At 43.7% G+C, this 10,886-nt stretch overlaps 1 protein-coding gene across 1 annotated transcript in view; it reads right to left on the reverse strand.

Moving 5' to 3' along the window:
• Positions 1 to 38: 38 nt before the first annotated feature.
• Positions 39 to 10,886, reverse strand: part of TENM4 (teneurin transmembrane protein 4) — a gene marked incomplete at its 5' end in the record, with an annotated part of 99,157 nt that continues 88,309 nt past the window's right edge. The window contains 2 exons of the mRNA XM_010132341.1: positions 39 to 1,071; positions 10,476 to 10,618. Coding sequence (XP_010130643.1) covers positions 313 to 1,071; positions 10,476 to 10,618 — 902 coding nt within the window. The remainder of the gene's footprint in view (positions 1,072 to 10,475; positions 10,619 to 10,886) is intronic.

Raw genomic sequence — 10,886 nt, forward strand, 5'->3', positions numbered from 1 at the left:
GGAGGGGGTGGGCGGGGAGGGGGTAACAACCCAAAAATAAAAAGGACAAGAGACAGTAAATTTCACTGTGATCACACTACGGCAAAATATACCTTCCATTCATTGCAAAAAACGCGTGAAGGCCAAATTAAAGAGGAAAAAAAAAAAGATGTTGCATGAGTTACAGTGCAACTGTATTACTCCTTCTCTTTCTATTTTCCTCCTCCCGCACCTTGTTCAGTTTAGAAAAAGGATTGAGTACAACACAGTCAGGTAAGTGGCCACAAAAGAGTAGCTGTCTTTGGCAAGAAGTCACCGCATCGACCCTCTCTGTCACCTTCTGCCCATTTCGCTCTGTCTCATGAAGTGGATGTTGTTGGCGCTGTCTGAGAGTTCGGGGTACTGCTCCACTGAGATCACAAAATAGCCGTCGTAGCCCTGTACCCGGCCCGTGTTTAGCACTTGTTGCTTCTCCCCTTCTGTCCATGAGCGAATACCCTCCTCCCCATCCCGCAGTCTCTGCTGTTCCCGCGACCAAGCTTGGGCGACAGCGCGCTGTCGAGCCAGCTCCAGGACGCGGGCCTTCTCCTCGTCCAAGGTGGTCCCGTAGCGAGTGTTTAGGCACAGCGCACCGTACTGGAGCTGGATGTCCGTGTAACGTCTAGTCCTTCCACTTAGCACTGTGTTGATCTGGGACACTGTCACATTCACGCCATTCTCTAGGGTCCTCCGCCCACCGCTGAGGCCCAAGATGGACAGGTCGCCCTCCGATGGCCCTTGCTTAACGAAGTAGTGTGTGTCCACCCCATCAATGGTGAAGTGCAAGTTCTCCAGGTAATGGGCGTTGTTCAGGATGGCTGCGATCCTCCGCCCATCCTCGTTGGCCACACTGATAATGTCGGTGGCCACACGCCCGTCCTTCATGGCAAACTTGACGCCTTTGCCAAAGATAGAGCCTCCAGAGGCAAAGTTCTTGTTCTTCTTGACCTGCCGGCACCCGGCGATGCTGGAGCTGTAGATCCGTTCAAAGCGCTCGAGAGTGACAAAGGCCTTCAGCTGCTTCTGCACTTCACATTGGACCCCCAAAATTGACTGAGAAAGGAGAGAAAAAAGAGAAAGGGGTATTAGAGAGAAGCCTGATGACCCAAAGGCTTATTAGCATGCTGGAGAACAGCAGACCATCCTGGGAACATCTAAGAAGGAGATTATTTTTTCTTTCCTCACCACTTTCTCTCAGATTTTTAGTTCTTTTTAATGGAAGAGGTGTGTTGTCAGGTTATCCATCCTAATGCTCATTGTTTCAATAAACTGAACAGACCAAAGGATGTAGAGGTAGAAAAATATTTTTTGTCTCAGTGGTATCAGGGTCTAGTTTCGATGTGCAATTGTTTTGTGGTTCAGTGTTCTTCATGTGCACGTAAGAAAACATTTATCTTGTGGCCATGATGCTTTATAAAATACTTTCAGATTTTCTGTAAAAAAGCATGGAAGTATTTGTAAAAGTTCCCTCTATTTTAACTTCACTTTGTAGCTCCTTGTGCTGCCTTCGAAAGCCCTGCATCACAGGTACGACCCTCAAAGTGGCCATAACCCACTCAAATTGGCCAAAGCAGGTTGTGCACAGATCAGGGAAGCCCCTAAATCCAACTCCTAATTCCTGTAAACCCTTCACAATGTGCCAGGCTCCCGGAGCTAAGGCCAGCCACACCTGATGCTTGAGTTTTGCCTTTTACTGAAGCAAAACTGCTGAGAGACAACAGCCTGGATCATTTGCAGTCGGGTATGATACAAAGTCACTTTTGCCATTAGTGTATAATGGAGCAAGCTCACAGGAGTCAGTAGCTCATCATTACTGCAAAATGTCTCCCGAAATGCTCTCATCAATTCATGGCAGTGCAGGCTTTTCACGGGCCCCTGTTCACGAACAATTATTTGCTCAAATTTCACAAAAGCAAGAGGATGCTATGACAAAACTCTCCTGGCACTGCCAGTGGCTCAGTTCAATAATGTAATGACATACAGGATTAAAAATAGGCTACAGAGAAAAGTTTGCTGCGCTTCAATTATGTGGAGGAAATTTAACATCCATGAAGGGTATTGCCTTAAACCGTCCCACAAGCTAAAGACTCATGTCCTTCCCTGGGTGAGAGAAGACAATTTGGATGATGGGGACATTTTAGCGTGGACCTCTCAACTAAGACTTGTAAATGGCAAGGGAAAAGGGAGTAAACTCTCATTTCCATGGTGGCCATTTCCAGGGAAGGCTCTCGAAGCATTAAAGAAAGAAAATAAAGGATTTAGCATCGCAACTCACTCAGAGGTTATGAGCAATTTTGATCTATAGAGCAGAAAATTGTGAGAGAACAGAGTTACACAAGTTCAAGAGCATGTTTTGGGTTGCGAAGCATTAAAATACCCAGGACTGACTTTCATTCCAGGTGCCAAGCAGGTCCACATAGCTCCCCCTTTTCCTCTTTCGATTAACAGCACAGTAGATGGAGCAGAAACCGGTCAGCTGTGAAAGAGGAGCTCTTTCTGGTTCTCCCCATGCTGCCTGTGGGGATCTCATAAACAGTGTAGAGTGTGATATAATTAAAAGGCTGATGGGGAGCCAAACCCAGCTCCCCTGCCAACTGCGTAAGTGCTCTAATTATGCAAAAAATGGATGTAATTAATGTAGATGTCACCAATGATGGACATAGAGCAATTAGATTTCAAGGCTCCGTGAAACACCTACTGTTCTAAATAAGTGTACACTGCACAGCCTTGGTTAGCTATTTCTTCTTCAGAGAGGTTTAAATGGGGGGATATTCTTCTCAGGTACATCTTATATGGACTGACTCTAGGTGGTCCCACCACCCAATGTCACATTGCTCTTCCAACTCACCTCAGTAACTTTTACAAGTGATGGGAATAGGCACTTCTCATTACTCAAGCTGAATTGCCATTTGGTGTGAGCTCCTTTACTCAAGGATGAAAATCAGGTCTTCTGTGCTACATTGCTATGTCCTGTGAGTATTTACGTATCATCATCTATATATGCATCACCACGTTTACTAGAAGTTGAGTGATAAGGAACCTCTGGAATTAATTACACCATCTACTTGATTATCACCTTGGGGAGGGGAGCTCTGGGAAGTCAGACAACACTGGATATGGCGGAATTATTCCTACCTGAAATTTCCCCCATTCCGCTTCTATTTTGTGTTCATCACCTTATTCTTGATGAGATGCAGGAACTCTTAATGCCTTTTCAATTCCAAGCAAATTACTAGTGCCTCCAAATTAGGTTGTCCCAACAAACAAGTGGGTCTGGATACCACTTCCTTGTCTTTTCTTCCAATCCCAAATAAAAAGTGAGTTTGTAATGAGTTCTGGAAACCTGCTGATGCTGCAACAGGCACTGTGATACGACAATCTACTGTGCTTTGGGCGAGTGAGACATATGGTTCCTAACTATATGTTTATACTGCTAAATCTAAAATAAAGATTTTACAAATAATACAGTTTTATACAATTTTAAATGTAAATGCTGTTAGAGAGAAAGAGACATTGCATTGCCCCCCTTATCATTCACACCGGATAGTTTTTATTTTAACTCCTTGTTTGGTTTTGGACTCCTCTAGCTGTTTTCTCCAAGACATGTTTCCCAACTCTCCAGGTTACTTCTACACAGCCTCAGGGCCAGGGACTGGCCTTAAAATTATTTTACTTAGCTGTAGGGATACTCTAGAACGAGATTAGGGAGTCTTGTGAGGACAATGGTGTAGCAACAAAGTTTAAGGGTGGATGGTGTCCTGGGGTTTGCCATTAATTCAGGATGGATGGTAGCCTGGTTGGCACATGCTGTGATACAACAGGTATCACAGCCAACAGCTGTGCCACAATCGACCTTCCTCAAGCTCCATAACCCAGTACCTGGCTTGAGGTAAGTTTCAATTTTCCATTTTATGGTCAAATTCTCCCTAGCTTTGGATATCAGATCAGGAATTGCCCATTATAAAAGGAAACTGATTTTTAACGTTTTTGTGTGTATTTATTTATTTATTTGTTCATGATGCAGTAATAGAATACCAGTCCTTTCCTTGATCTAGTTGCAGACTGCCTTTGTGATGTTAAATGAAGTCACACAATTTCCACAGCTCCATGGTTCATCTTGATGTCATTTAGAAAGAAAATAAGTAGCACCCACCCTGCTAGTGGCAGGACTTGGAGCTTTAAAGGTTGACATATGCTCTAACAGCAATGTCACTGTCATTTGCTGCCTAGGGACACTCACACAGGATATCAGGCCAGCAGCCTTGTTAGTGTTCTTCTTGTCTCTGTCCAGGGCACCTTCTTCTCTATACTGGGAAAACACTTCTCATGTCGTATGTGCAAATGTAGTGCTGGCACTGGCACTGGCACTGTTCCTGGTGGCTACAACAGAGAAAGAATGGCTGACCAAAGCCAGAGAATTAGGAATATTTTGACCTCCAGTCATGTGCCCACTGTAGGTGGGAGGTTTGTGAAGTTGAGGGTTTGAACCACTTTTGTTGGCAAAGAAACTGAGCGGTAACCTGTCAGGTTATCCGTGGCTTTAACAGCCTTCTATGCACCTGCTTCTCGTGCTCATCATAGGCAGTGTTGACTGCAGGACTGTTTCCGTTGCCCATACATAGATGTCTAGTGTGATCTTAGATGCCCCAGAATACCTTCAGCATCTGCACAGGACAGTGATAAAACAAAGAAGCTCTGAGAGAGATTTGTTCTTCTGGAGTAGCACCTGAAGACCACTTTTCTTACTGGCTCTCGTATGGGCAATGGAATCCAACCCCTACTTTGCAAAGTCAGTGGAGCCTACAGTGTGTTCAGCTTCATTGAAAATTAGTGCCTAGGAGGTGGAAAGGCCTTTAAGTGAGCTTTAAGTGTAGTCTGTCAACAGACACACTACTGCAGGTGCACACGTCTGGCACCCATGGAGACACTTGCATCTACATGTCTTAGCCTTGAATTCAATCCCAGCTCCTAGCAGCTGATCATCTGAGCTGTCTTTTGAGCTCCACTGATGAGTTATCCAAATAGGTGGTGTTGAACATCATTTTTCATGCTATGGGAAGCCCTGCTGGGACACCAGTTCTATCTCTCAAAGGTTGCAAGAAATCCATGCTGTAGACATGAGCAAGTCCAGAAAACTCTAGGGCATCTCAAATGGCACCAGCAATTGAGTTGATTGTAGATCTTTGCTGGCTATAATGGAAGATTTGATTTCAAGTTCAGAGGAAAATACCCAAATTTAGGTGTTTTAATCAAGAACAAAATCACATCCAAAATTTTTCCACTGAGAACCGGTTACAGGCCTTCTGGCTCTTCCCATCTTTTGCCACGTTGGGAATTAGGAGATCAGACACATACAAAGCTGTAATGCTGAACATCATCATCACTTAACTATTACAATAACTAAACACATCTTTGTTATCTTGAAAATGAGCCCAGGATGAGTTTGAAATAACTTTTAAAGTGTATTTCTATGATAAAAGAGTGTGTTTGGGAACAGCACTTTTTAAAATTAAAAGCAAACACATCCAACAGAAACCGCCCCCCCAAACAAATTCAGGCAAACTAGAGTACAGCTAGCTTGTGTGCTCTGCTGTGAATATAAAGGTGGTGGAGGCAAACAGATCCTGTGTAGTTCAAAGCAGCAGTGTACCCACGACTTTGAAATTACCATTTCTGTTTCATCTTAGAGCTCGTTTTAATGAACTGGCAAGGAAGAGAAACAGAAAATTTCCATCCAAGGCTGCAGTGGCGTGTAGTGTTCTCTGAAAAAGGCTGCTGCTTTTAGCAACTGTAAACCAATGTATCATTCAAACCAGTTCTACGGAAGAAAGAAGGGAATTCATAATAATTTTATTTCAATATTTGTTGCTAGATGTGAGTGACAAATACGCTGGGTTTGTTTTCCCTCACAGTCTTTTTTAATCAGATGTCCTTAGGTGACATTTCATGTTATCTAGTAACAACCCATTGGAGAGAAGAGAACGACCTTCATCATTTGTTCACTGCTGCACTGGGCTCAAGAGAACAGCACATTACAGAGATCTCTGAATAGCCTCTTGCATTTTGCCAGCACCTCTCGAGGATTCAAAATACCATAGCCAGATACCATCATCTGTTGTTTTTAAATACCGCTTTCCGGTGTGAGACTGAAAGCTTTAATTTTCCATCAAGGCTCCAAGATGTGAAGTACATGTTTCCAAGTTTCTCTATATCCTTGTGCCATTATACACAGATAGGTGTTTCTCTTACCACCATATGGCTTACAATACAGAAAGCCACTTCCTCCAAAAGGCTTGGAAGTTATGACTTCTCTGAAATATTCTTCATTGGTAAGTCCTTTGTATATAACCCCTAGCCCTCTGTTAACAAACTAATTCTTCAGAAATCAGCCTCTTCCCTCCATTCCATTTGGCCACCACCCGAAGACAAGTCCCTGCCTGAGTGTCCCCCACCAAATCCTAGCTGGCGGAGGTGCAGGAGGAGCGTGTCAACAACTACACCCTATCAGGCATCTGCCCATCAGCATGGTTAGCTGAGAAGCAATGTGCCTGCTTAGCAACCTCTCAAACACAAATGCAAGTGGGACAACAGAGGTGAGCAAGGGCACAGTGAGCCCAGTGCTGTGGATGATGATTGGTTAGCAATGAGCGAAACACAAGTGACAATTCTTGGACTTAGAGGACAGATCTCTCCACCACCTTGCCAGTGTACACAGCTGCAGGGGGATAACAAAGTTGAACTCATCAAGCACATTTCCGTCTGTGGGGAAATGAGAGGATTTGCCTCCTCCTCTTGCTCATCTATTTTCATAAAGCTTCAAGAGATTAATGTCTTTGAGACTTCAACTCCTTTCCCTGCATCAGATCCAGTGAAAACTGGCCACTACTTTTGCAAAATGTAAATAGGGGGTGATGGACAGATGTGCAGATGGCACGATGGCCCAAGCCCAGGACAAAGCACCTGACATGTGAGGCTGTCCTCCTTGAATGATGAACACTGGCAGAGCCAGTCCCTCAAACAGATTGTCCTTGGGAGAAGCTATGCCAGAAAACAGAGCCCTACAGCTCACTCCCTGGCTGAGCATCCCAGAGCAGCCCTTGTCTCCAAAATGCTTCTTCATAAAAGATGCCAAAAGCTGTTCCTCCAGCCCAGCCTGTCATGGGCACTGCAGAATACAGGACCTTTCCTGCTCTTGGGATGGAGAGAAGGGTGATTAATAATATGATGTAGTTAACAACTTCAGTGCCGACTCCAGACCACCCCTCCCTGCAAATAGAGTTGTTCTGGCTCCTGCAATTACTTGACAGTTCAACAGGACAAAAGGGAAGAAAAAAACCCCAACAAAAAAGAGAAACTCGATTCACGTGCAGCAGCTCCACAATATGCCAGAGGTCACCCAGAATCCCCTGGTGACCAATAACACTGAACTTGTTTAACAAACAATTTAGTGACAGCCTCATGGTCACAGGGAAGGGGGCAAGTGCTGCACAACAGAGTATGGAATTTTAAATGTCACTCCAGAGCTGCAGGGGGTTAGTGCAAAGTTTATGACATGAACTGGTGATGCTCAAAGTCAGAATCATCTCTCGCATCTTCCAGCCCTGCAAGGCAAGTACCAACAATGCTTTGGAAGGAGATATGAGGGCCCTCTGATTATACGCTCCGAAGAGAGAGAAAGCAGCCATTTACATGGAGTGAGTTGCTCTGATGTCATGCTCCAATTATTCATTCCTCTCTGGTAAAAGTACTCATTCAACCTCTTGTGCCACAGCTTTGATCAGTGAAGCCAGTGGAGTAACTCAAATTTACTTTGGTCTGTCACAAGGAGGTTTGTGACCCAGACAAATTAGGGATCAGAAGACGTGGAGATGAGAAAGCTGCAGTACCTTGTTCAGTGAATATCCCTGGACTGCAGGCAGGATGAGCATTGCCCAGAGCCTTGTCCAGGGTCCTTTTAAAATGACAAAAGATCTGGAGCTTACTCCATATGGTCTGGAAGACCATTTCAGTCTGATCAGTCTTATTATCTGAATGTATTTCCTGCGCTTCCATTTATCTCTGTTTAATTCTGTCATTTGCTATGAGAAATTTTCAAAAGTTTATGTTTTCTTCCACATGCTTCATCAATAAATACAGAGGCAAGCATCAGGAATGGAGGCTGGATTGTGTCTAGGAGCATGTATGTGTGGCTGGAAGGGTTGGGCATGAAGAGAACTACACATGAAACATTGGTGTTGGAGGCATGGATTGGCTGCGGAGAAAATAGATCTTGTTCAGGTATCACATGTGGATGAGTTTATTTTATGCAAAGTTAGGCCTACAATATGCTGGGTGTGACGGAAGGGAAGGGAATCCTGCTTTATAGCATTTGAGAGCCCTCGCTATCAAAGCCTGATCCTGCGACTGAAGACTAAAATGAAAATGCTCGTGATTTGTTGCTGTCATAACATGAAACCACCTGCAATGGTTAAATTCCACTCTCAACACTTGAGTGTAAAGGGACTCATCTGGAAGCTTGACGGCTGCATGAAGCCCTCTTTTAGCAACCAGTCCCTGCACAGTCCTCACTGCAGCTTCTTGCTTTTTAAAAATCTGAGGGGACACAGAGGTTTTCTTTTTCCTTATTGTTCGTTCAGGCAGATTCACCTAAAATGGGTGGATGGAAGGGAGGGCTCCTTGATTTTATTTTCAGCTCAGCTGCCTGTATGAGCAAGTCTCAAGCTGTCACTCAAGTTACTTGGCTATTCAATAAGTCTAATAATAATAATAATAATGATAATGAACTAATGATTAAACAATGATCTAATAATGATAACAAACTCAATAATAATAATTTCTATTGTGGTTCTGTGAGAGTTATTATCTACTGCACATAATAATTCAGAGACAATCTTTTGTGCGGTTTCTGAATGAGCCCTCCCTGTTTGTCTTCTCCTGTACAGCTTTGCCTGGGGAGACTGTGTCACATCAGAGAGGAGGAAAAATCCTGAGGCTATTTCTCATTACAGAAATAACTTCTATTAGCATTTTATTGTTTAATCCAAGGAAGTGAGAAACAGAAGAAGGGTCTCTGAGCTCCAAAACACAACTGAGTTACTGCAGCTTAATGATTTTCAAGCATCAACTCAGCCATGGCAGAAAAAGGCACCGTTCTTTTGGTGTCCCTCTGTTATAAACTGATATGTCTTAATATATATCTCTTGCTGAAGTTGAAGCTGATACATTTTAGCTTCTCTTCACCACATCTATGAGGGTGAATACCAAGGATGGGCTGACACACGACTGTTTTGTTAATCCACAGTAGCTTGTTCAAACCTCTGAGTGATATCTTTCGTGGTTCAGGAAATGGGACACTGTTTTACCTCCTCATTTAATATGTGCACAGGTCCTCAAGAATTTGCTGCAGGACAGTGAGATTTCCATGAATTCATAGATAAGGAGGCTAGGAGGGCAGCTGGAATCAATCCTGCTTCCTGCTGTTATCATTTGATTAGCAGAAATGTTAAGAGCATATCCAGACCTCCTCAAGCACGTTGGTACTTTGCTGCTCTCGTGATGTCTGAATACACAGCAACAGAAAGCAGGAATTCGGACTGAAGAGGGTTTGTACTAAACTGATGAAACCAACTCCAGAATAAAATCAGGCTTGGATATGAAAGAGTACCCTGAAAGGTAAACGACTACAAGGTCATACAACAGATAAACAGTAGAGCTGGGAGTAACCCCGGTCTCTCGGATCCTGACCCAGTGTGCTAAACTTTAACAGCCCTGCCTCCACCTTTCAGCTGAATAATTCCCTTCAGGAAGAGAGGGGGAGATGATTGGGCTGTAAAAGCTTTTTTCTTGCCAATTTCATCATTGAATTTGCCAGCATTTGGTAGATGCTAGCATCTACCAAACTGGCTTCTGATTCAGGCCTGTTTTTAAAAGCAGGACTCAGTGACTTGGGATTAAACCCAGGCAGGCAAAATGAAAGTTAACTATCATCTAGAATTTCTTTCTGGTGAGTCCTGCTGCACTGCAGAACAGTTTTCTAGGGGAGTGCTATGACTTGTCTAAAACATTTTAAACCAGACTGAATAATTTTCTAGCAAAAAATCTGTAGTAACTGATTCTGTATCAAGATTTGCTTTTTTTTGCTTCTGAGAATCCTTGGTGCAAAGGTCTTAAACTTGACCTACAATATATGATAACATGGCCTCTTATGAGAGAAATAAAGGGTAACACACCATTTCACTGAGCAACTGCCAGAAGTATCTCAGGAAAAAGCACCATAGCAGTGAGGAACTTAGGATGTGATTATTCAGCCAGATTTCATTACTGTAACAGGGACTAACTCGCTCTTAATTTCCCAGCGTATCTGGGAGCACATGCTGAAAGAGGTTTTTTTAATGAAGATTGCAACTGGATAGTCTGCTGATAAGGGTGTGAGATACAGTATGGAGTTCATGGATCACCTTGCTATTGTCCCATTCTTGGGTTTTCATCTGTGTGTGGATTAGCTCATAGGACGGCTCCATTGCATCCATGTCTGGCTTGGGGTAGCCGGGGATGACGTTGTGTAGCTGGAACCCGAAGGTGAGCAGCCAACTGTTGACATCTGGAAGGGAAGAAAATCATAAATCAGATTATCTGATCTCTCAGGCAGGGTTGCCCAGTAGAACAGCACAGAGGAGGACCCTGTGGTGCTTGGCACTGTAACAGTCTGGCCAAAATGATGAGTGTGAAGGACACAAATCTTAATGGTCCTTGAAAGAACTGTGTGCCAAAGCTGGATTATGGTTGTCCATTTCTACATTTTCCCATCTCTGAAACAGAAGCATTGGCAGTGACTAAATAGCCCAAATCAAAGCCAACTCTGCTGCTTC

The sequence above is a fragment of the Buceros rhinoceros genome, unplaced genomic scaffold, assembly GCF_000710305.1.
Source record: "Buceros rhinoceros silvestris isolate BGI_N320 unplaced genomic scaffold, ASM71030v1 scaffold3093, whole genome shotgun sequence".
In the NCBI taxonomy this organism is placed as follows: domain Eukaryota; kingdom Metazoa; phylum Chordata; class Aves; order Bucerotiformes; family Bucerotidae; genus Buceros; species Buceros rhinoceros.